We start from the raw sequence: 26225 nt of genomic DNA, 5'->3' as shown, positions 1-26225 counted from the left end.
TACACACGGAGACTCTGGTACTTTGCTGCTGCTGACGTTGGTGGTAGACTCTGTGGCTGTACATGAGAAGTGCTGGTAGCCACCTTCTCACAAAAGCGCTTGTATCTTAGACTGTCAAGTCCCTCCCCAGGCTTCCCATTGTACAGGCACAGCCAAGCATTCTCTCCTGCTGACACAATCTCTGCTCTAGAAGCTGACTATGAGTCAAACACTGTAGCTTGCTGATAGAACTCGCTGCTGGCTCTGAACTTCTTGAGGGGAGCTCCTTTCCCAATGCCATAAAGGCAGGACGTAGTGTCACACCCAGCTATAGCATGAATGAAGAGAATGTGAGTGCACACACTGGGACCTAGCTGCTGCTTGACGGACTGGATGTTCCAGATGCGTGGCTTCATGCTTTTCTTGGGCTCAAGTTTGAAGAAGAGGTCATGGGAGTTGAGGTTGGTGTGGTAGATGAGGAGGACGAGCAGATCTGTATCATGTCACCAGGATGAGAATGATGGGAGGCTTGTCCCTGTCGAGACGGACTTACCACCAGCTCCACAAGAACTTCTTAAGATCATCAGATGCACCTGCAAGACAGACTGCAGCAGCCTGAGGTGCACATGCAAGAAACATGGCCTTGAGTGTTCTGTTGCATGTAGCAGCTGTAAAGGATCAGGGTGTGCAAATTCACATCAGGCGGCATGTGATGATGAAGATGATGATGAATGCAAGTTATTATTATTATTATCATCCTGCTCATGTTCTCTTCTCTCCTGAAGTGGACCCTCTAATCGTGTGTGTGTGTGTGTGTGCGCGCGCACGCGCGTGTGATTTTCTCCCACAGGTATCTGAAGTGGACCCTCTAGCACCTGGCTGCTCTGCTATGGACGGTTCTACGTCTCAGACTGTCCTCTCCAGGGTTCTACTGTTCTCTACAGGGCTGTAGACTGTTCTCCAGGGTTGTAGACTGTCCTCTCCGGGGTTCTAGACTCTTGAGCTATTTGATTAATACACATGTCAGATTTTCTGTTGCAATATGTGTGACATTCACCCCTTTTCTCTTCACCAAATGCCAATAGAATTAAAAATATATTTCTGTATATGCACTGTGATGCATCCTATATAGTTTCTGGTTGATTGGGGACAGTGTTGTGTGGACATCAGACAAGAAAACATGCATAAACCTTTTTCTTTTACATAGGCAAAAATTGGAAATTGGTATACTTTATCTGCATTTTTCATTACTTTCCACCACTGGGATTTTGGGGGACTTTTGATATGTTATAAAGAACATATTTATGACACTAAAACAGTTGAAATAAATTCTGTTGCAATTTTTTCCATATTGACCCATTTTGTCTCATAAAATGCCTGGACTACTGGGCTAGTGTAGGCCATTGCTAGCCTCTACCCACAAGCCTCCATTGCATTGATCATAAGCCTACTAAGAGAATACCAAGGGGAGTCTTGGTAAGGCTTTTATCATCATGATTTATTAAGTCTTTCAAGATACATGATTTGCATTAAAAATATAATCTCTCTGACACACAGTCATGTAATCCAGTAAATCTAACTCCATAACAAATTGCATTAGGCCTACGTAGCTAGCAAGCTAACTATAGCAAACGAAGTCAATGTAGATAGCTAGCTACGTTATTAATTAGCTTAGCTAGCTACGTAACTAGCAAATGTAAATAGCTAGCGAACTAGCTATAGCGTCATTTCTACCACGCCCTTAGAGAAAGGCGATTCGCCAAATAGAAAGTGATTGACAACCGTTTCAGGCGAAATGAGTTTTTGATTGACAAGACGATTGTCAGCCTGTGATTGGCCAAACTAAAATTGATTGACAGTTGACCCGCCCCCTCGAAGTCTCCGGCCTGCAGAGATACACACTTGGAGGGTATTTTTGCCATACTGCATGTGACACTATGTATTGGGACATACTACATCCTGTTTTGGCATACTATATAGTAGGGTAGTATGTGATTCGGAACGCAGTCCCCCCGAGGAGAGACTGGTGACGCGAGGCTAGCTTTTGCTAGTTTTGCCCTCTTGCGCGATCCACTTGTTTGTGTTCGCTGAACAGCAGCACCACCTCGCAAACTGTTGATAGGATATTTGTCTTTGACGAGAGGGAGCTCATAAAGACCTGTAGCTGCATCCCTGTTCAGTTGGTTCCGACTTCAGTTGATTTCTTATTTTGTCGTAATCTAGTGGCGATTATTTGGCTAAAGCTAACAGTTATTTGGGGCTGCAAGCAGCAGATAAGAGTGAAGCCGTTTAGCAGTTGACAGGTTTTCTACATCCACATGCAACACCCATGCCGACTAGGCTACTCCAAGAAACGTGGGGAGTGGATGACAGCTGAGTAACGTTAACTTTACCGAAGGGATGATAGGCTAACGTTGCAGCCTGTGGTAGCAGCTTCACGAATTGTAGAACCGAAATGAATAACGAAACTGAATGGTATCGACGAGGTAAGCAGCAATGTAACGTAACAATAGGTAACTTAAGCCGATAATAGAAGTGTTAGAATACTAGATTTACACGTTTTTTATGTAGCTGGGGAATTTCCTTCCTCTGTGAATGATAATTCTGAGCACATGGGTTAAATTACTGTGATTTAGGTAACAGAGAGAGCAGCTATTGACCTGGATCAGTGCGAGGCAGCGCTTGACTTTGGCACCTTATCAGAGCCAGTAGGCTAGGTATATCTGTGCGATTTAGGAGTACACGAAATGGTTCTGTAAAATGGTTCCACCAACAGCAATACGTGCGTGTGCAAGACCTGTTGCTCTGTTGCCACCGCTACCTTCTTACTTCCCCTTCCCCCTACTGGGCTAGAGAGGCCAGCTGTGGGGAGTGTGTGTGTGTGCGCGCGCGATGTGTTTATGGAAAGAGTGGGGGACAGGGAGGTGGGTTGTGGAGCGGCACATTTTCTAACTAAAAGAAGGGGGTTGGTGTTGTAGTATCTGTGGTGGGAGTTTACATTTCGAGAGAACAATTCACAGCCTGTTCAAGGCTCTCACTATGCCTATTCTATTCTGCATGGCCACTACTGTTTGGCAAGGATGACTCATGACATCTCACTATTAAAAGCCACAAATACGCATCACACCAGTTCTTATCGTCTGCTGCTCTCTCATAAACATTGTTTCTTAAACACATTGTTTGAGGATAATGTTTGATAGTTTTCGCCAGAACATCACGAAAGTTCAGTATTTGTGAATTGTTTTGTTGAGAAAGATGACACTGCATGCTGCCCCTCCTTGATTCTCTGGTTTTCTCTATAGCAGGCCACCACCCACACCACTCCCTCTCTACCACTCCCCCTTTGCTCTAGTGGCTCAGAGGCTGGTTGAGCGCTAACTCACTCCAAGAGCAGGAAGGAGGGGGAAACACAGTGGAATTGGAGTGAGCTGTTTCAGGGAGCCTCAGCAAGCCTTCTTCTCTCAGCTCCGGAAGTGGGAAACGGGAGAAAAGTTGTACCTTTTGGTTCTGGAACAGTACTGAGAGGAGCACAAGACGGGAAGAGACTCTGGAACAAATTCCCTTCACACCCCCCTGGAGCTGCCCTGAGGAGAACACTCCCCTCACACATTCCTGTCAACAGACTGGAGGAGTGAGAAGAGCCGTGGAGAGGAGCAGACGCGAAACAGCTTTCAATACAAGAGTGAGCAACACGGAGAGAGAAAGAGTGAGGGCGAGTGGGGGAGGAGAAGATGGAGGCCCTGCTTCCTGTGCTGCAGCGACACCCCGGCCTGTCTGTGCTCGTGTGTGCTCTCATGTTCAGGGTAGTCCACAGGCTGTTGCAATACCTGTCTGTGCCCAAAGTGGTGGCAAAAGATGACTTTCGCTTATGGAAGTGGAGGAACCTCTCGATCTCTATGGTTCACTCTCTGCTGACTGGGACGTGGGCCGTGGCCTGGTGAGTCTGCACTGGGACACCATTGTTCATTCACAGTGGATCCACATGATGTTGTGTTATTAGAAGGGTGTAGAGCTGAGCAGTAACAGTCTGCGAGGCAAGGCAGGGCAGGAAATGGGGAAGAAGGGCCTGTTCTGACAGGCCTAATGGCAAAACCAATGAATGTGTTGTTATGGCTGGAGTTTAGTATGGTCAGTTAGGCAAGATATTTACCTGATTCATAGTTCCTGGAATGGTAGCCTAAAATAGGAGTTAAATATAAGCTAGATACAAAATGAGTTAGTAATGAGCAGGGAAATGAGTCAGCACTCAGACAGCTCCAGTTAGAATTACATTGTTTAACTTCAGAGGGGACTTTTTGTGATAGCACATTCCTCAGAATCCATCCACAAAGGATCATGCCATAGTCTTCTAGCATAAGTGAAAAACACAAACCAATAACAAGGATGGCAAACTATTTCAAAGGGACCAAGCGGGAGAACTGGAAAAACCTGCTAGCAAAGGATTGAGTGTTATGAGAGACATGGGGTGGAGACGAAGCTGCAAATTGATTCTGTGGCAGGGAAGGACAAACATGCATACAAAGCTACATGAAAGTGAAAGTTATGACTGCATTCGATTTTGTTACATTTTTAGCCACCAAATGACTGCCAACACCGCATTGACGTGTAGTGAAAACGGTTATCTCTTAACTGCTTCTGAACTGAAGTCATTTATTAACAAGCGCGGGTCAACTACTGTACAGTACATCATAGTCCTATCTTGCTGGGTCACGAGGCATCTCTTGGCAAGGGTGGGCTGGAAAATCACTGTTGATTTTAATGTCTCTGCTTAGTCAGGCCTATATCTGCTGGAGTGAGTCCATGTATGCCTGAATGAGAAGAATGCAGGTCCACCTCTCCATAACCATGTGTCTCTCTTCAGCGTGCTCATTTGGCCAGAGATGCTGGCCAACATCCACTCCTTCTACACCCCTGCGTGCTACCTCCTCATCTGTGTTTCATCAGGTCAGTAAATAACTAGACGGATGCTTTGATGGAAAAGTGTTTGAAGTGGGAAAATGAGCGGTGAACTGTGAAAAACTAGTGTATGAACTTTGTACCACCAGCATGGAGAAGTGTGTGTGAATTTGTAAATGTTTGACATTGTTTTGATTTACTCAGATACACATAGGCCTAGAAAGACCCTTCCCAATGTTGACCTTTGTTATCAAAGGCCTTAGACATGTTGATCAATTGAATAGCCTTGTGAGTGAATTCTGAGCATTACGCCACCATGTTGATTAGGCTCTATGTCGAATTTTGGACATAAAGCCTAATTTACGACTTACTCATAATGTTGATTGATAGAGAACATTTTTAGCTGATCCCATGCTCTCTCATTCCGGCGATAGCGGCATGCTAATGCTAGAAAATTGCAGTAGAAACAGCTAGCATTCAAAGAAAACTCACTTCAATACTCCACAGTAGAGGTCAACCGATTAATTGTTTTTTCCAATTAATCGGCGCCGACAGGACATTTTTAAAACTATCATTATCAGCTCAACTGGGCTCCGATGATGACCGATGCCCATTGCAAATGGACCATATTCAGACGATGTAAGCCTAATCCACCAAATCACACTCAAGGATGTTCCATTATTTATTTGTTTAGCTATTAGCTATATTGAATTCATTGACAAGGATCTGGACCACAGCCACCCATCAACTGACGAAATGTAATAGGCTACTTCATTTGAACTTGATTGAGGACAAAAATAAAGACAAGGGGGGATTTTAACAAAATGTCCTGGATATAGCCTACTTTTGGGTGCCAGGAAGACATTCTTAGAGATTCTACTCAGTGAAACACAATCATTCATATAGGAAATTAATAGTGAAGGAAATGTTTTATGCACTGTTGGACATGTAGGCCTAACAGGTGACAGAGGGCAGGTGTGTATTTAGTAGAGGCTTAAATGCCTGAGGCAAGAAACATGAGAGGAACATGGGCCTGATCCCTCTTGAGTTTTTATTACTCATTGCTTTTTAGCCTACTTTGAGGCTATTTATTTATATCATTAATTTATTTAGGTATTTATTTGACCTTTCTTTTATCAGTCGATTTATTGGCTATCTTCTTTTTCCTGCTCCTAACGATAATTATTATTTAGCCCTTTAAAAATCCACTATCGGTCGACCTCTACTCCACAGTGCACCCAAATCAGATATGAGGACAGTCTGTCAGGGGTTCATTCGAGTTTTTATACCATAATGTTTGAAGTCCATCTATCGTTGAACCCGGTCGTTTGTTCAGACCTATATGGCCCTAGGGAGGCAGAGCGATATGTAACTAGCCTGCACTATTGTCTTCACAACAACAAAGAACAGAAGTAAGCTATTCTCTTACTATCATCACAAGTTGCAATGGCCACGTTTGAAAGGGATATGTCTCACTTTGATGAGGAGTTTAGTTTAGTTAATCTGGCGATCCTTACTTGTTTGGAGTGTTCATAAGTGAGTTTTCTTTTGTGAGCTTGCCATTTCAATTCGATTGCGCTAGCATTAGCATGCCGCTATTACCCAAATGAGAGACAGCATGGAATCAGCTGAAAATGTTCTCCATCAATCAACAACATTATGGGTAAGTCGTAAATGAGGTTCTATGTCCAAAATTCTGAGCTACCACTTTAATCTTGGAAAGAGGAAGGGGATTGGAGGCCAACACAGTCCCCCACCATCCCTCTGTCTGCTACAATAAAGGGTTGGCGTAACCAGACTAAACCTGGGAAGAAATCCCTGCATGTTCCACTGGCAGTTAATTTCAGAGAATGAACAATACAGGTCCGCCCATCTCACCTGATTCACGTACGGAACTAATCCTCTAAAGACTTCACAGGCTGGTGCTGCTGTGGGATACAACTAGTGGGGTGTTGGGTGTTATTGTCTACTTGCATCCATGTGTAACCATGAGAATGTATGTCTGGAGAGACGCCCTAACAACCGCAAACAACCTCCAATTCTACTGAGACAAATTGGCTAAACAAGGTACATGAGGTGCTCATGTCATTCCGTCCGTGACCATCTCTTACCTCTTTCACACTTCAGTGTGGCAGTTCCATGGACACAAACGTGCTCATTATTTCACCATAATTGTCCCTTGTGGGTACCTATGGGACTGTCTAGGACAGAATAGTATCTACACATGGTGCCCACATTACTCAAACACATACACCAAGCAAATACTTTGAATCCTATTTTAGTTGAAATTCAGATCAGAACCAGCTGGTGGCCTTGGCTGATAATGATGTGGACTGCTGGAAGCAAATCTTGTTCCATGTTTTAAATATGCAAGAAGAGAGAGATTTTATGATGTACAGAGGGTTACAGTATGCTTCACTTGGACATGGACAAGCACAGAGAAATGAGGACATAATCCACAGATATCACGGTCAACATGTTTTCTTATCTCGGTGGAACAACATTGTGTTGTGCAATATAGATAAGAAAACTGGTAGCCTTTATAGCAAAACTGTTCCATTGAACCCTGTGAGAATTGATGATCTTTCTTTCTGCTTTCCTGACAGGATACTTTGTGCAAGACGCAGGTGATATTATCCTAACTGGACATGCAAGAGGATCATGGGAATTTTTAATTCACCATGCGCTGGTAAGAAAACTCTGCAACACTTGCATCTGAAGGTTATATGCACATATTCAGTATTTAGTGAGGTATGGTTCACACATGTTATTGTATATAATCTTAACTCTGTACCTTGTACATATCACAAATAAATGTCTGTGAGCATTTGAAACAAGTACATCCACATCACCAATGCACTTAACTAAAATGTGTGGTCTTATGTACATAGAACCTTCAGGTGCAGCCAATTCTTGGGATCCTTACAGGGTGAATTCGCAATGTGTCAGTTAGTGGAATCCTAAATGTGCCACACTGGAGGCCCATTTTGTGTTCTGAATGAATGACCCTGTCTGTCTGTCTGTCTGTATAAGTGCCTGGGCCTGATTGCAGGAAGAACAACACAAACTCTGTGCGTAATACTGGATGTTGAACTGAACACAGTGCATCCAGCCACTGAAGTGAACATCTGTATCATTAGGATAAAGGGTGGTATAATCTCTAATGATCCAGTGATCAAAAATATAGACCCTCAGCTTCCATTGGTGCCCCTCATGGCTTGTGTAGTTGTAGCTGGATAGTGTGTTTCTAAAAATGATAATTGATGACCACAATAACTTTAACTTACTCCCATCAAAAAGGAGATACAGGAGCATTAGATGCAGAACATCTCGCTTCAGGGATGGCACCTATCTCCAAACTATCCAGCATCTGAACTTGCACTGAAACCACCTCAGGCACACTTAGCACGTTGAACTGTTGCACTTTGTGTCATCCGATACTGTTGTTCTACCTGCATGTGTATTGTGTGCTGTTTGTTCTGATGTTTGTTTTTGATGAGCGAACCAAGAACCATGTCAACTTGACATGTCAATAAATTATTGAATTGAATAGTCTAGTATAATGCTACTCTATGATGTTACTGTACCCTGTCTTCTCTTGATTCTCTGCATAGCTTTGTCTATGTAGAGAATCACCTGCCTGCTTTGTATGAGATGTTATAATGGCATTGATATTTCCTCTCTCTGTCCATGTCCTCCCCAGGTGCTCTGGTGCTTCATGTATGCTCTGTACACACAGCGCTATGTGGCTGGTGCTGTGGTGGCTCTCTTCGTGGAGGTGAACAGCGTCACCCTGCACATGAGGTTAATGCTGAAGTTAGCCGAAGCCCAGTCCTCTCCTCTGTTCAAGTTCAACAAGTTGCTCAACCTCTTCACCTACATCTTCTTCCGTCTCATTGCCCAGTTTTACATCACGTGGTACATCGTGCAAAATTACTCCTGGCTGGACCACGGTGGCTACTTCCTGATCACTATGATCCTGATGAACGGCATGATCCTGGTTTACTTCTACCGTCTCCTGAGAGCAGACTTTTTCCCCCGCAGTAGAGCTTACCTGGTACAAAATGGCAACCACAACAACAACTCCAAAAAGTTTCTCACTGAATGACCTAGTGTATTCCAGTTGGTCTATGTGAAGGACACACGGAGAGACAATGTTTCACTGCTGTTGTTTTTTTCCCCCTTTTTTTTGTGTGTGCATTTTTCTGTGTTCAGTTCCAGTAATTGACATCATTCCTCATCCAGACATCTCTCCCTGTTGTGTTGTATCACTGTGTATGTCCAAACAATACACCTGTCCTTCTCAGCAACTTGTGATACGGCCAAAGGCACCCAGGAGGATGGGGGCGTGGCGGGCAGTGATGCGTGCCCTAAAGTGATCCTTATCTGCATCATGCCCTTTGTGGTTGAAGAGCTGCTGGGCAGTGACCTCGCCGCTGGTCCCATAGCAACATCAGAGACTGGTTCATGTGATATTGGCTTGGAATGTCCAACTAAAACCCATACCTCCAGGATATTTTGCCACTTAAGGATCTCGTTATGTTTGTTTAGGACTTTGTAAATTTTATGTGGGTTGCTCTTTAACATAGACAAATATGCGTCACTAAGACTACGCGTCACTAACACAATGTGATGCTATATATATAGAAAAACAATGTTAAACTGGCTGTCAAAGTAGCTCAGAGGATATGAGAATTTATTCAGAAGTATAGTACAATCAGTAGTTTTCACTGTAAGACATTTCTAGATTAATTTATGACCAATACACAGATTGAAAATACATAATGACCAGTGTTGTTCCAAAAATGGTCTTTCATCAATTTTATGAAAATCTATAACCAAAATTAATGCATTCCCATTGTACATGCCTTGAAATCAAATTAATTTCTGTCATTTGAGAAGGGGAAGCAAAATCAAACCGGACACGATCTAAGCACATTTAGTCTTGGCAAGCTGTATTGTATTAGTGCCTTTATTATCACAGTGCCTTGCAGTAGCATATTAATGTGACTGAAGATCCGTTAACAGAAATCTCCTGAACAACTGTTGGGGGCTCATTATGAAATGTGACCTATTTTTTACAGTTGTTTTCATACATGTAGGTATGGGAAATGTGGTTGACCATGACATAGTTGTCTTGTGGTTACTTAACTGAAATACTGTATACCTCTAGATACGTTTGATGATAGCAACTTTGACTCCAGTTATACTGTAGCTTATTGAAGTCTTTGATGGAAAATGTGCTGTTTATTAAATGCCTTAAAGGGATATTCTGGAATTTTTGAACTAGGGCCTCACTTTCGACTTTTGACTGATGAAGATCATTTTCAGTTAATTCCATGATAGTGTTGGTTCGTTCCAGTTTCCCCTGGTGGCTAATGCTAGTGCAACACAATCAAGTCACATTAGCTTGTCCAAAAAACACCCCCAAACACCCAAAGCGCACCCAAAAACAAATAAAATGCACTAGCATTAGCCACCAGTGGAAATTGGAACGACCTAAATCTATCTACAGCATAGAATTAACTGAAAATGAACTCCATCAGTCAAAAACATCATAGGTAAGTTGAAAATGAGGCCCTAGTTCAAAAATCCCAGAATATCCCATTAATTGAGCTTTTGGTTTATTGAATGCATATTCATCAGTTTGAAAATAAATAATTATTTGTTGAAGACTATGGTTTTAAAATTATTTTGAAGCAGAAGGATTCAACGAAAGGCTTTCCTTACTGATTTGCTTGAGAAAAGAAGGTATTTTTTTTCTGTAGCCTACTCTTTGTGGTCAGATTATTGAAAGGTATATCTTACCCACAGCTGTATTCAAGATAAGAAAACAAACATATAATATAATATATAAACATATATAAAAGTATTAATATCAATTGGGCCACCTACCTGCACATTACAACTTCAGGAGCTTGTATGACATCCCATTCTAAATCTTCCATTCCATCTCCAAGTCTTTCTGGAGTATTTGAGTGTGTCTGTGGGAATTTTTGCCTACTCATCTATAAGAGCATTTGTGAGGTCAGACACTGTAGGTGTAGGTGGCCCAATATTTTTGTCCATATTGGGTAGCTGCCGTAGCTACATCGTTGTGTCAAACCAAAGGTCTACAATGCCCTCTAGATGTATTTGATGCAAACTGAAAATCAGTCATCTTGCTGGTGTAGGGTCCACATGATGATTCACGTTCCATTTACACCAAGGACAAAATAGTACTAAGATGCATACAGGAACTGAATAGCATGTGGGAGACATTGCACACCAAAAATAATAAAAAACCTATCATCAAAGAGTATGGAATGCCAAGAGGGGTCACTTAAGTGATTTTTTGGCACCCACCTGAAGGGGGTGCTCATGTAGCATTTCCGCCATTATGGACAGTCATCTGCTGCCGAATTCATCCAGTCAGGTCAACATGAAGACTACAAATCAGCTGCCGAAAAAATATCTGGAAAAACAAAAAGTATCAGAGTACATGTCCAGAACTTGCCTTTTACCGGTTTCCCAAAGATTCAGACAGGTAACTGTTGGTTTAACTTGTTCACAAAAGTGTAGAAATTGAAGTTGACTGGACCTGTCAGTGCTAGTTAGCTAGTATAAGCATTGTAATACAGTTTACAGTTCCTGCTAGTTTACAGTTAATCATTGTAAACTAGCAGGAATGGCCCTGAGACTTGCTTCGGGTGGACGTGGCTTTTATCTGACCTGTAAACAGCATCACATCACAGCCATACACAGATGGACAAGATGGTCCCAGGCGACTATAGTAGCTATTATTGATACTGTTTGTTAGCCAGCTAAGCATAGCAGTGTTGACCAAACACAGGACCAAACAAAGGAGCCACTGTCCTACTAGTGTAAAACATTAGTTAGCTAGGTAGCTCAGGTGTTAGCAGGACAACACTCTGATCAGCATCTGAGTAGCTACTCCCAAAATCTACCAAATATTATGAGTTACCAGCACTTCAGGTAATTATCATGGTCATGTATTAGCTATTCTATTTTATGGACATACTATGGTTGTATTTTATCTGTGCCCAATATTTTTTATGTACTATCTTCCTTCTGTTCTGTTGGATGCAGCAGCTTTGATGTTGGGTGCCTGGTGTGGTTGAGGCCAGAGAACACTGTGATGCAATATCAGTCAGGTTTCAATTGCTGTGCAACGCTGATGTCCAGCCCCCCAAAGATGGTCTTCAGGTACAAGCCCCACCCGGACTGGACATGGCCAGACAGCAGTATCTTTCTGAGAAGGTCAGAAAATTATGTTATGACAAGGCTCAAGACATCACTTGCCCTCAAGACATTACCCTGCCAAAGAGCAGCTCAGAAGACGCCCGCTGCCAACCAGTAGCTCAGAAGAAGACTGTCTGTGTATAGCACTCTGATTGTACTGTACATAGGCTCTCACTCTCATCATCACAATGGCACACGTGCCACCCCCTAGACCAGGGGTGTCAAACTCTGGCCCGCGGGCCAAATTTGGCCCACAGTGTAATTATATTTGGCCCGCGAGGCAATACCAAATGACTACTAGAGCTGGCCCGCCAGTATTATACAGCGCATTCACCGCTAATACTACAAATTCCATAATGCTCTTCTGTTGTTTTGGCGCGTCAATCAAGACAGGACCCAGAAACACCCTCTCTTCTGTGACAGTAGTCATAGCAATCTCATACTACAACTGTAACCGTGTTATCCCTTCTTAAAAATGGCGAAAAGAAAGGCAGAAAACAGAAGCTTTACGTTATGTAACGTCTCACTGTGATAGAGACACCTGTGTTGACCTAGCCGGCCGCTGTGTTTGCTCTGTTCCTGTTCATTCAATCCTGTCTGCCTTCTTGCCGGCCTGTCTGCCTGCCTGTCTGTCTGTCTGCCTGGCTGTAGGACAGTCAGGGTTTTACAAGCTTCTCTACTGAGCAGATGGAGCACCAACACTTGTGTCTGAGGGCGTATTCACATATGTTAGTGCACACCATTGATGCGCACCAAAAGCGAAAGTGATAAGTGCATATTCAATGTTAAAGCAAAACTTGTTTGGGTCCATATTAAAATTTTCATTTGTTCAATGTTGGCCCGCGACTTTGTTCAAGTTTTAAATTTTGGCCCACTGTGTATTTGAGTTTGACACCCCTGCCCTAGACCAACAACTGATTACTTGACATTTTGAGCACTTTTTCTATACAGTACAATAGACAACAACTGACTGCACTACTGGTGTACACTCGGATCACTTGAACCAACACTCGAGCAATTGAACACCTTGCCTGTATGATCGACAATAACAATTTACTATTGTCTATACAACTAACTCTGCACTACTGTATACTTGAAATGTTACTTAATTGCACTGCCTATATCATGCACACAGTCACAGCCAGCCACGATCAGATGGGATAAGTAGATGACGATGGTACTGATAGAATGCTAGTTTGCCAGTAAATTGCCTTTTCAATCAATCAATCAATCAAAGCTTTATTTGTATAGCGCATTTCATACCCAGAGGCAACACAATGCGCTTTACAGAGAACAAGGGAGGTGAGCAGACATCCCACCCCTACATATTCCAGAGGGAAGCAAAAAAACAGTATGACCCGGGGGCCAGATAAGTGAGCTGTAAAAAATTCTTCCCTAACCCCTCTCAACAAGGCGATTGAGCAAGCTCCTGGAGTATGTTTGTCTACCGGCTAAGAACATTTATACAGCAATAAATAACATTAAATTACATTTTCAGAGTAAGAGAGGCTAATAACATCATAGGAGAGACATGGCAAACACTGGTGTATGTCTGTGTGTGCGTGAATGTGCCTGGGCCCAGATAGAGGCAGGGGTCAGGGGTAGGGTCGGGGTAGGAAAAGGATACGGACGCGGGTTAGGGTGAGGGGAAGGGTCCTTTTAATGTCTAACTGCATACCTAGGACAATAATTCCAATGTACCTGTTTGCTATGGTTACTGTTGCTATTTTTTGTACCTTTTACTGCTTCTGTTTGCATTTTCTTTATCATGTAACCTGTGTGACAAAAAAAAACATGAAACTTCAATTTCACCTTATATATTCATAATAGGCTTACATATTATAATAACTCCAGGTCCAGGCCCCATCGTCTGGACGATAGAAACGTCCAATTTGATTATGTTTATTGACATTCATCTTTCCAGCTACGGGGGCTCTACAGTTTCAGACAGAGCAGCCAGTGAAAAAAAAAAAGGGTTGCTGGAGTAATGGCCTGTTGGTACTGTAGAATCATGGTTTGTCATTTTGGAACTATTCATAGAATAATACATGGGCATTGTGCATATATAACCATGTAGATTGGAATTATGAATGCTGCCTTTAGTCAATTTAATGTATTACTTTTTAGTACACTTACCAGCCAACATTATTGTCTTTGAAAAGCCCATCAGACCACCATTGTCAGCCACTGACAGATAATGACAGCTAGTGGGGTAGTGGTTGGGGGCGGGGTTAACCAGCTACTGTTCCCACCCATTACCTGTGTTGACTTTCGTTGTCTTTTATTATTGTACTTATTCAGCTCTGCGTTGTGTTTTGATTTCAATAAAAGACGGCCCCCAATCTCTCACAATACTACACAGTCCAGTGTCCCTTTTCTGATGTATTCCAAATGAATCTCTCCAACACAGGATTTGAGCGACAATCAAAAGCTGTTTAATTACAGAAGGTTTAGCATACAAAAGACAATGGCATCTAGTCTAATGTCAGCTTGCCTGTCTGTATGGCTGTCTGGCCCAAAATCAAATCATCTGAGCTCGAGCAGGGTTCTTATGGTTCGGGGGCGTTCCCCCCTTCCCCGATCAGACTGGTCTGGACTGGTCTGGTCTCTCCTGCAGCTTACGGCCTTGTAGCGAGATAACCGGTCGATGGTTCGGCACCCAGGTCTCTATCTCTAACTACAACAATTGCTGTTGTCCACAGAATGTACTAACCATGGAATGTCACCCTTATCTCATAAGTCTATGGAAGGGAGACAGTTTCTTACAGTAAACTCGAGCAGACAGCCACACTCAGGGGTCAACATCATAATTAGAAACAGCTAACATGATCAGGTTAAACCACAACATTTCTCTGAAAACAGCCATTTTCATCACTTGGCTGTGAGAAGTGTGAACAGCTCTGGATCTTTGAAGCCCCTTTTCTCTGCTTAGTGATTTCAGGTGTACCAACATTCACAGAAGCATATCTTCTTCAAATATTTACATATTTCAATGCATGGCACATCATCTGAAAGCTTACAATTAACACTTTCATAATCTGTAAAAAAAAAAAAAAAGAAAAAGAAAAATAACCTTGGCAGACATCAGGACCAAACAAGGGGCCAGGCTGCGATTTACTTCCTGAAACATTTTGATCAGCGACATCTTGCCGAATTGACCCCTTTTTCAGTTTTCATGTTCCTGTGGATTTTTAATGCGCGTTCACAGCTCTCCCCGCTCTGTTAGTCTGTCTGAATTAGCATTACGAACTATCTTGAGTAGAATACTGATTCTGTCAAATATATCGGTTTGAAAAATTATTTCCTTATCCAGGCATCTTAGTTTTAACAGTTTCATTATAGCGGGAGCAGATTATATTTGTATGTGGTATTTATTCTGTTCACAACTTCGCGATCGTACAGCCAGGCTACAGAGCTCCAGGAACCCCTATGCCAAGCCGAGCTGCATCACATTGTGACCGGCCCAGAGTAATATGATAATAATAATAATAATAATAATAATAATAATAAGAAGAAGAAGAAGAAGAAGAAGAAGAAGAAGAAGAAAAATCCGAATCAGAATGAATATGTTACAGATATGGGTCTGTGTTATGATTCATCAAGGGCGAATGAAAAATAGCACCACAAACTCGCCGCGTTCCTGTACCGCAACAGGAGCACTCAGTTCCGGCCGCTCCTCTGCTATGGCTATGGTTTCTGGAGCTCTGTAGCCTGGCTGTACGATCGCGAACTTGTGAACAAAATAAATACCACATACGAGCAAATATGACCTGCTCCGCTATAATGAAACTGTTAAAACTAAGATGCCTGGATAAAGAAATAATTTTTCGAAACGATATATTTGACAGAATCGTGATTTGATGACAGGTACTTAAAGGAAAATGCTCGTTTTTGACAACCTGGACCTTATTTACGACATATTATAAGAAGTTTGACTCACCGAGATCACTTTTGTGTTGTTCGGAGGCCTGTAGAAGAAATTTAAAATCCAGCGCGAGCCAGTATATCCATGTAATGGCGGCGCACGGGGCACTGAGAATGCAGTTTCTCAAAATCCATTTTCGGCCGCTAAACGGTTGTTTTCATCAATCAGATTTGATGAATCGACAGTTGAGATTCCTCAACGCGAGCCATTGTTTCGGTTTTCAAATACGTGGTCTGTAGCCTCTGTAATATGATCTTTACACGCCTTTCCCCACTTGCTCCAGCACGCATGCGCACAGGCCAGCGCGCAGACTGGCTATTCTCCCTCACATTCTCTGCGCTACGATCGTAGTTGGTGCCGAGAATATTGTCGTCGTCATTCGTCAGCAACAATCCGATCGTAGCGCAGAGAATGTGAGGGAGAATAGCCAGTCTGCGCGCTGGCCTGTGCGCATGCGTGCTGGAGCAAGTGGGGAAAGGCGTGTAAAGATCATATTACAGAGGCTACAGACCACGTATTTGAAAACCGAAACAATGGCTCGCGTTGAGGAATCTCAACTGTCGATTCATCAAATCTGATTGATGAAAACAACCGTTTAGCGGCCGAAAATGGATTTTGAGAAACTGCATTCTCAGTGCCCCGTGCGCCGCCATTACATGGATATACTGGCTCGCGCTGGATTTTAAATTTCTTCTACAGGCCTCCGAACAACACAAAAGTGATCTCGGTGAGTCAAACTTCTTATAATATGTCGTAAATAAGGTCCAGGTTGTCAAAAACGAGCATTTTCCTTTAACAATGCTAATGCAGGGACATGCAATACAGCGGGGAGAGCGGTGAACGCTCATTAAAAATCCACATGTAAATCCACGTGTAAACTTCGTGGATGCGGTTTACGTGGTTTAAACATGAGAAAAGCACAACTGCGCATGGCTGTGAAGTGAGAAAACCACTGCGCATGTGAAAAATGTTTCACTCTCAAGTACGAGGCGTCAACGTAGTCACCGCATCAAGTGAGTGTGAGCATGTGAGCATGACTGACAGCTAACAATACAGCTCAGGTTGTGCAATCAACTTGACAGTCCAAAATGGCGGCGGCCCGGCTCAGCCCCTGGGCGTTTTGGTTCCATAGCAGAATGAATGGACTGTCTCCTCTTAGCATTCCATACTCTTTGCTACCATGTGGCCTACTCGCTTCAATCTCACCAATCACCACCAGGGGGCCTCGACGCCGTTAAAAACCGTATCCCCAGTCCCCACACATTCCAAAAAGAAAACTCACTCGTTGGTCCGCCTTGGAATATTCATTCTGCATGCTAGTATCATCCTCACTTCCGTGGCGTGGATCGGATTTCTCTTTCGTTCGAGAACATAGCTTACATTTACTGTAATTAAAAGAAAGGGCCTTATTCGAATGATCACCTTTATGAAACATCCTCAAACTGCGGACATTCTCTTTGTTTACTAAAGACTGGACGTCAGGGTTACCACGCGCTGTAAAATATCAACTTTTGTCTCGTCCCTTGAAGGTAGGCTACTGTAGGCCTGCAAGTCCCAACTACAGGAATTCCACTTTAACATTCCATGAACATCCTTGCTGTGTTTTTGTTTTGTGCAATCGGTGACTCACTCTTCTGTCTCACTCATATCTCGGTGTGTGTTTTGACTCAAGACTTTGTCCATAGTTGTAGTCGGTACTGTAAGAGGCAGTATCCTAATTCGCATTCTCTGTCCATTTAATTACTGAACAATGGGATTAAAATAGAGATTAGTGGATCCCCCAGACCATGAGTAGCAATGCCTGATTGCTAGCCATGTTGTCATTGTGATTTGCATGCTAGCAACAGCACTCACACTCTGCTCCTCTTCTCTACCCACCCACCCTCTATCCCTCTCCAGTGTTTTGGATGTCACTCTTGACGACCGTTAGTTTGGTCTAATGTCTGTCCGAGTCCCATCCATGAGTGTGCTTCCTCCTGTTCGAAGGGACCGTGTCATTGCCCAGCTTCCTCTGGTAATTCATCAGTTAGCCTCTTGAGTCTAGTCGTCAGTAGCTACACTGAACAATAATTTACACTTGAACATAACTTCATAGTTATGTGTACTTCATAGAACATAACTTATCATAACAGTTTCACCAAGATGTCTCTCCCACCGATGGTGTGGTTGGGCCTCATAGTTGTGTTCTTCTGTTCTTCAAGTGTTTCAGTAATGAGGCTGCTCTTCATACTAAAGATGGATTCCACCCCAAAGTAAAGACAGCTTGCCAGGAGCAACGCACGGGCACAGTAGGGTGAGCATACAGTCAGCGGCCACAAAGCCCTTTTCATACTGGGAATTAAGAATATCCATTCTAAAGCCATAGTCACATCCCCTTATAATAGCAAATTGGGATGCTTCAGTTGGAATTACGTTTGCATCATCTATTTTCTATATCTGTCACCTTTTCTTTCAGTAGGTTTAAAATCTCCAAGGTGATTGTGGTTGGTGACCTTGCTGTGGGGAAAACCTGTCTGATTAATAGGTAAGCAGATGCCAAATATGGATGCTCTTATATCACAGTGAGGATCAGTCAATGGGCAGTTTGGGCAAATGAATAACTGAAGTAGGCAATTGGCAAATTGTGTCCTTTATTGGTGGCATGTTCGTACTGTTTCTTCACAATGGTCTTATACTGTAATTCACTCATCTTTTAAACACAGGTTTTGCAAGGATGCTTTTGACAAAAACTACAAGGCGACAATCGGTGTTGACTTTGAGATGGAACGGTTTGAGGTGCTGGGGGTGCCGTTCAGCCTACAGCTGTGAGTCTCTACTGATCTGTACTATCGGTCTCAGACTGATCTGATCTGTACTATCGGTCTCTCAGACTCATCTGATCTGTACTATCGGTCTCTCAAACTGATCTGATCTGTACTATCGGTCTCTCAGACTGCACATCTTTGTCACGTGGCTCACAATTATCTCTCGTCTACAGGTGGGACACTGCAGGTCAAGAAAGGTTCAAGTGCATTGCCTCCACATACTACAGAGGAGCTCAGAGTACTGAAAAGCAGCTCTTATGAATTGAACCTACGCTTTGTTGTACTGTATACCTTATATCAGAGAGTGGTAAAGTATTAGTTGTGTAATTGCTGGCTGATTTTAGGTCTTTTTGCTTTCAGCTATCATCATTGTGTTTGATGTGAATGATGTGGCTTCCTTGGGCCATGCCAGGTGAACATAGTTATTTATTTACTATCATTTTCAACATAGCTCTTAAGTATACAGGTCCTACACATATAGTATCCTACACATCAAGTAGTTGTTTAATATGCTGTGATATAATTAAATTGTTTTGTTGCTCTGATCAAATGCAATTGAATGTCTCTTTATTCACAGACAGTGGCTTGAAGATGCCCTGAAAGAGAATGACCCCACAAGTGTTCAGCTTTTTCTCGTTGGCACAAAAAAAGACATGAGTGTATGTGTTTGCTACTTTTATAGAATATATTTCTAGATTGTTATTAGATTGATTCAGTTCTTTTTATCAATTGTCCTCATTATTTTCCCAGTCTTCTGCACAGTACTCTCAGATTGAGGAGGATGCCTTCAAACTGGCACAAGAGATCAAAGCAGAATACTGGGCAGTGTCATCATTGACAGGTGAGTGGATTATTTCAGCAGCAGGTTTGTCCGTTTCATTAAAATTGCAGTCAAGTAAACATTTTGTTTCTCCGTATTCAGTACATAGCAAATTGTCTTAACCATTAACAATGGTGAGGAAAACTGTGATTGAATGGCAATTTCCCCTCCTGACATACTGTAGGGGAAAATGTGAGGGAGTTTTTCTTCCGTGTTGCATCATTGGCATTTGAAGCGAACGTTCTCACAGAGTTAGAGAAAAGTGGATTGAGGAAGATTGGTGATGTTGTCAGTGAGTATCCACATCCAGATGCACACACTCTGTAAAACTCAGCAAAGACCATTGTATGAATCCAAGGGTACCTCTAAAAACCCAATTTCATGGTATGCTCTTATTTTGTACCAGGAATTAACAGTGATTCAAATAACCTGTATGCAACATCAAAGAAGAAACAGCCCAACTGTTGTCAATGAAAACAAACAGATGACTTGTCTACTGGAAGGTACCAAAGCAAAAGGGAACATTTCCTTAAGTCTGAGGTGAAATTGAGAACTCTCGACCACTCCCAAACTCATGGAATGCTGCGAGAGCTGGCAGGCAGGACATTGAGGTTTGCTTTTAGAGACATTTGAACAGAATTTCTGCTAGCTCGGAAAAGAATAATCATCAGTTGGATGTGGATTACTGCGGTGTTGCTCATTTTATCCTACCCAGAAATAACACACAACGACACATAAACTCTCCAGTCTTATGCTCGCTCTCTAAGATCCCAATGGTCCTAGAAAGAAATCATCCCTTCCTTGTGGTACGATCCTAAATGCTTATAGACATTTATGGAGTGTTTGGAATACAAAACTGTGGATAATTTCCCAACCACTCCTTAACTGTTGAATTTCATTGCAGTGTTGCTTTGTATGAGAAATGTTTTTTCACAATTGTAAACTATTGCTTAGCCTAGATTAAAACTATTATGTTAGAGGGTAGATTACAGTATATTGTTTACATGGTCCTCTTTTCCAACAGCTCATTTATTTAAGATAATGCATTTGTGTGTGTGTATATCTATGGAGTTCAATGTAGAACCTTTATAACTTTGATTACTGATTACTGAACAGTATTTTAATCACTCATATTATCCACCCAGTTGAGTGAATTACAGTCCTATCACTTCCATTTTAGACAAGAAAAAGTATTATATTTGTATTCCTCATGGTACTTGTTCTATTTCTATTGAGATTTATTTTTTAGTCATTATAGAATGAACACATTTTAACAAGATAATAAAGACATTTCCAATTACCACGACAGCATTTTTGACTATAAATTAATTGCATATTAATCATTTTATATCAAACTAGTGGATATATGACTCAGGCACAACTAGACAACTTGTCTGCTAAATGTTTTAGAAATCCAGTTTCTATGGAATGAAAACATTCTTAACTCTGGAAGGTTTTGAAAGAATCAAGATATTGTTCATCAATTTGGCTCTGAAGTTCCTCTGGGATGCAGTGAGAGTATTTGTAATTCTCTTTTATCCATTTCCCTCCCTGGCTGTTCTCAATGGCCACAGCAGCTACACCTGTAGTTACATAATAGACAAGAAGAAAACATTGGCTAACAAAAAGTAAACTTATTGTACTCAGTGTTCACTCAAGACATTTGCTTTCTTATTTTTTTGTTAAAAGTCTTATAACCAAGTCTTGTTTTTATCCACAATGGAGCAAACCTAGGCACTGATTATGCAACACACTTACTGACCTACAACCGTGGCTCCTTGCTTCTCCACTAGTTTAATTGCAGCCTTCATGGTGCCTCCGGTCTCTATCCACTGGTCTACTAACAGGACCCGGAGGCCTGTTGGCACAGGAAAACCACAGTTATTGTAGTGGAGACATCTCTATTCAACCCTAAACTCACAGCATGCAAACTGGCAGACAAACTGAGTGGGGCAAATGCAAAGAAAGACAGTGAAAATAGAATCTGGAGAGAGAAGTAGTAAATGGTGGACAGTGCCCAAATAGACTTGTGTTTTTTTGAGCGCTCCTTCCTGCCAACACTGGGGGGCATTGTGTCACAAGAAATGAGGACAGGCATATCCCATGACAGCATTCAAAGCATGCATCTGTACTGTCTCACACTACAGTACTTGTTATGGGTTACTGGGTTCATATGGCTTGCCCATACACCATCTACTAACATGGATACATAAAGTATAATGACAGCTTTTATTTTCTTCAACTCTTTAGCTCACTGGTGTCTGAACATTCACCAAAAATAAAATATTTACCAATGAAAGCACTTCAGAACCCAATTTATTTTTTTGAATTTATAAAGATAAAGGTTATATTGTTAACGTGCGTGAGAAATCGCTAACCTGGTCTTAACACATCCAGTCGTACTTCCATAAGCTTTTCTCTGCCAGAGTAGTCACTGTACTCGTGGCTCTGTGTACACACAGGTGCCCTGCTTTTCGGATAGCCAAGAAGCCCTTTCCTAGGGTAGTGGCCACAGCCGATCCTGAAAACAACCAACATAAAAATCTAAGTAGTACATCACAACCATAACATGTATCTACCCAAAATATGTATCTTATTTTATCAATGAGAGTCCTCACTGAAATAAGAGACCTTGAGAATATCATTATCTGATCCAAGTTTCATTATCTGCATGAAACATGCCAGCATGTGGTGTGCCCTAGATCAGCCCACCAGTTGCAGTTCTAGCAGGTTTTACCTGGGGTGTGAAAAGGGTGGCAGGGGTTCCAGCTGGGGGGTAGACGTTATCTCCCCCATACAAATAGGGTGGCAAATGGGGTGGCAAGGCCTTTTTCAGGGTTGGCAGCTGCCACTCCACATTGAACTCACACAATAGTTGCTTTTTAAATGCTTCTTTGTGTTGCAAGCTGCTCCTTTACTCCCAAGGCAAGACCTACGGTATATTATGCAGGGCGTAAATGAACCCTAAATTTAGAATCTTTCTCTAGAGGGTTAGGTTCCCTGCCCTGTCTGGCTTGGCTGGGCTTGAAATAAAATGAACGTGATGGATGGGGGACTCGTTGAAAAAACAAGCCTAGACTGGTCGTGATTTTAGTTTTTCTCCAATAATATAGACTAGATTTTTATCTTTACCAAGAATGAATCCCATTGCATCTATACCCGCAACCAGGTCAATAGCCTCATTCTGGAATGGACTGAGAAGATCCTGCACACAATCTGACAGAGCCTGGATGAAATACAGAGAAAACAGAAACATATTGAACACCAGGGCTGATATTGTTTCTGCATGGGCTAGGTCCAATTCTATTCAATGCAGTATAGGTTTTCTACACAGTCGATACACAAAAGTGTACAACCCAATTTTACATAAACAAAAAATAACTCCAAATGTGACCCTAAGCATAGAGTTAGACTACTACCAACAGCCGCTGTGCTCACTCAGATGTTAGTGTGACAGACAGACCAGGGTAGGCTACCTGGGAGTTACAGTAGAGCCTTGATGGATCCAGCCAGGCAAAATTTGGTCCTTTTGTGTTTGGTGCCATTAGGGAAAGGTACCAGCCGCCACCCCTATCCTTTTGAACAGCCAGAGCGTCCATTCTGCAGCAACAGTCTAGGGGAAACTGGCTGCCTGAGAATCTTCTGACCACCCATATCAGGTTCCGGGTGGGAGGGGGTGGGGGAGCATAGGCTACATTCGGCTACACTAGTATGCCAGTCACGATAGGGTGTATGCTACTAATAAGCAAGTAGCATACACCTAGCAAGTTTTGGGAATGAACTTTACTCTTACCGGCAGTCTTTCAAAATGTAGTCATGCATTTCTTATTTACTTGAAAATTGGGGAAAATACATTATAGAAATGTGGGATTTTAAACAGGCCTAGACATATTCAGCAACACAATGAAAAATTGTTTTTCAACCCTGTAAAATATTGTTTTAGATATAGCCTAGTTTATCATCAAACAAATGACCGAATGAGCAAAGTAACACTAGGCTACGCTATCTATATCCTAGGGCTATATAATATGGCACGGGGTCCCACACACCCTACACGATTTTCAAAATCTGTGGTCGAAGAGCCTCATAGCGTGTTTGCTGAATCCTCCCAAGGGAAGTAGCTGTTGGATCCAATGGTTGGCACTCCCAAAACTAGCCAGAAGTAGCTAGATGACGTAATGAACAAATTTGCATAATATGCTATTCTGAAAGGCAAAATTAATCGAAAAGGCTGACCAGATAATTTACAAACTATTTACGTATTAAAAACATATTTTTGTTGCCATATAACTATAACGTTCGATTTTTATTTCTTTTTTTTTTTTTTCTTTTTTTTTCAGATATGCAGTGGCTAATGAATGTCGACATACAAACTTTTTTGCTGCGGGGCTGCTATCTAGTCAGACTGGCCGCGTGAGTGTTGTGTGTGGTGAGGAGGAAGCATGGGGGAGGAAGAGACGGCAGACTTCGCTAGGCTACTGGGCTCTCGTGTGCTCGGTTGTAACGTGAACCGCGGAACGGGATACGTATGATGCTTTTGCAGAACTTTGTCACCACAATCATTCCCCAAATGACCAGAAAAACTCGCTAGATTTGTCGCTGGTCACAAAGGGACCTGGAAAGTCGCCAGACAGACAAGTTGGCACCACTGGCTAACGTTACATGGACTGTTTCCATGACTTAGTTAACCAGTGTTTGTAGGCCTATATGGGTAGTACGTGGTTTTTGTGCGTGGCTGTAAGCCTGCGCACCTAGGATAGCGTTTGTCCGGTTATCACTACCTCCCTCCGGTCAATGTTGACCTGCATTTCTCTGTTGGCACCACAAGAGGCAGTAGTCTCGGCACACCAAAATAAAGAAGGACACCAAAATCAACCTGGGGGGGATGACTTTATGGGACTATACCCCAAACCTACACACGTTCACCCTTTCACTCCAACCTTTTTAATCTCAAATTCCACAAGTAGAGTAGTGGTCAGAGCATTGGACTCCCACGCGGGACATTCTCAGAGATTACCATCTATATGTAGCAACCACTGTAGTTTACGTTTTATACATCCAGTGGATTCCATTTCCCCCTTAAAGCAATACATAGCGTTTTCTCAATTTTTCTCGGAACTGCGCCCCCACAGGCTCTGCGAGTAAGTGCACTGTCATACTATCTTAACATTATCAGATTGTGTTTTTCTTTTTATGGCTTCCTCCGTGATGTTTCGCTTCGGTTTTCTTACCCCCGCCTTGATATCATTGAGCTAAAAAACGCAACGCCCCAAGTGAAGGAGTTCAAGTATCTGGGGGTCTTGTTCACGAGTGAGGGAACCATGGAGAGGGAGTTTGGCCGGAGAATCGGAGCAGCTGGTGCGGTTCTGCAGTCGCTTTACCGCACTGTTGTGACGAAAAGAGAGCTGAGCCAAAAGGCAAAGCTCTCGATCTACCGGTCTATCTTCGTCCCCAACCTCACCTATGGTCATGAAGGATGGGTCATGACCGAAAGAACGAGATCACGGATACAAGCTAAAGATTCCCCAGGCAGAGCTGGTTGATGCTGCTAGGGAAAGGGATGTCTGGGGCCCCCTGCTGGAGCTGCTGCCTCCGCGACCCAACCCCGGATAAGCGGATGAAGATGGATGGATGGATGGATAAAAAACGCATGATATCCATAGACGCCGGAATAGTCAGCTACTACTGTGTTGTTTAAGCACAACGTTGCACATGCACACTTGACTGAACTTGACGACTGAATGCTGCGTCACAGGGGCGCGAGTTTTAAAAGGTAATAAATGTCAATGTATTATCTTTCTGAGTGGACTGTTTGGACGATTCAGCTTTTAGTAAATCTAATTGGAGAATTAGCACCAGACATGTTTGTAAAGGTCCAAATATTGCGATGTATTTCTTCAATGATACAGACTACTACCACCTGGTGGTGTGAAGTTATTTCATCTCACACAAGCGCAGATCGGAGGTTCCGCTTGGCTACTGGCACAAATGGGAAACCTGTGTACCCCTACCTCTCCTATGTGAGAGTAGGCTATTCTCCAAGGCAGGGTAAACTCTAAAAAGAGAAATCAAAAGCCCTAATGATGTCTTCTTTCCTTTCCTACTAAATTCTAAATATATAAAGAATATAATATTACAAAAAACATACACAGTTTACAAATACAAAGCAATTTATTTTTTTACATTGGAGCAATAAAGAGCAATAATTGAAGAGAACAGGTACCCTGAGGAGTTTATTTTTGGTTACGAAACAGTCTCGTTTTAATGTGGTTGAATCTACATTACCCACACTTGTTTGTGTCCATTTTCGACAAATGTCGTTTCTTCTATGTAGTTTATTTTTAGATTATTATTTCGTGGTCGGGTTGTCCAGAACTTCCTTGGAATGAGGAAACGATTTACTGCAGTAACCTACGCCGCCGACAAGAGACAGCGCGAGCAAATATGACCGTTATATATTGTCAAAAGTAACGTTACTAGTAAGACCTATGTAATTACCATGGATGTATTAATAGAATAGTAATTACTTCGTCGGTGGCCGTCGTTCTGTCTTCAAAAC

General features: G+C 42.4%; 3 protein-coding genes across 4 annotated transcripts; 2 read left to right on the top strand and 1 right to left on the bottom strand.

Moving 5' to 3' along the window:
* Positions 1 to 2051: 2051 nt before the first annotated feature.
* Positions 2052 to 10551, top strand: LOC311315458 (TLC domain-containing protein 1-like). 2 transcript variants are annotated; one of them, XM_084446128.1, is made up of 5 exons: positions 2052 to 2465; positions 3285 to 3916; positions 4841 to 4923; positions 7482 to 7564; positions 8579 to 10551. In XM_084446128.1, exons 2-5 carry the CDS (start codon positions 3711 to 3713, stop codon positions 8981 to 8983), a joined length of 777 nt encoding a protein of 258 aa, XP_084302254.1. In that variant the 5' UTR covers positions 2052 to 2465; positions 3285 to 3710; the 3' UTR covers positions 8984 to 10551. The 2 variants fall into 2 exon arrangements, with proteins under 2 accessions (XP_084302254.1, XP_084302253.1); XM_084446127.1 differs by having other exon boundaries at positions 3282 to 3916.
* A 6780-nt stretch (positions 10552 to 17331) lies between these two features.
* On the top strand, positions 17332 to 20861 carry rab34a (RAB34, member RAS oncogene family a). The gene is made up of 11 exons (XM_084437806.1): positions 17332 to 17571; positions 17942 to 18056; positions 18244 to 18335; positions 18501 to 18566; positions 18745 to 18846; positions 19020 to 19084; positions 19207 to 19258; positions 19424 to 19505; positions 19597 to 19687; positions 19851 to 19958; positions 20073 to 20861. Exons 2-11 carry the CDS (start codon positions 17982 to 17984, stop codon positions 20138 to 20140), a joined length of 801 nt encoding a protein of 266 aa, XP_084293932.1. The 5' UTR covers positions 17332 to 17571; positions 17942 to 17981; the 3' UTR covers positions 20141 to 20861.
* Positions 20862 to 21106: 245 nt separating this feature from the next.
* On the bottom strand, positions 21107 to 23265 carry LOC311307724 (adenine phosphoribosyltransferase; the record flags this gene model as incomplete). The annotated part of the gene is given in 6 exon segments (XM_084436585.1): positions 21107 to 21249; positions 21429 to 21524; positions 22045 to 22122; positions 22125 to 22187; positions 22799 to 22892; positions 23143 to 23265. Coding segments are annotated over 6 exon segments (597 nt in total).
* Between the last annotated feature and the right edge of the window lie 2960 nt (positions 23266 to 26225).

The sequence above is a fragment of the Borostomias antarcticus genome (assembly GCF_949987555.1).
Source record: "Borostomias antarcticus genome assembly, chromosome: 1".
Lineage (NCBI taxonomy): Eukaryota > Metazoa > Chordata > Actinopteri > Stomiiformes > Stomiidae > Borostomias > Borostomias antarcticus.
The sequence above is the reverse complement of the archived record's forward strand: the minus strand, read 5'-3'. Positions and strand labels throughout refer to the sequence as shown.

Excerpts from the sequence above, each read along its gene's own strand:
- LOC311315458 (XM_084446128.1), top strand. The coding sequence starts at position 3,711 with ATGGAGGCCCTGCTTCCTGTGCTGCAGCGACACCCCGGCCTGTCTGTG. Across the intron at positions 4,924-7,481 it reads CCTCATCTGTGTTTCATCAG|GATACTTTGTGCAAGACGCA; the intron begins GTCAGTAAATAA and ends CTTTCCTGACAG. Across the intron at positions 7,565-8,578 it reads TTTTAATTCACCATGCGCTG|GTGCTCTGGTGCTTCATGTA; the intron begins GTAAGAAAACTC and ends TGTCCTCCCCAG.
- rab34a (XM_084437806.1), top strand. The coding sequence starts at position 17,982 with ATGTCTGTCCGAGTCCCATCCATGAGTGTGCTTCCTCCTGTTCGAAGG. Across the intron at positions 18,847-19,019 it reads GTGCCGTTCAGCCTACAGCT|GTGGGACACTGCAGGTCAAG; the intron begins GTGAGTCTCTAC and ends TCTCGTCTACAG. Across the intron at positions 19,085-19,206 it reads ATACTACAGAGGAGCTCAGA|CTATCATCATTGTGTTTGAT; the intron begins GTACTGAAAAGC and ends TTTTGCTTTCAG.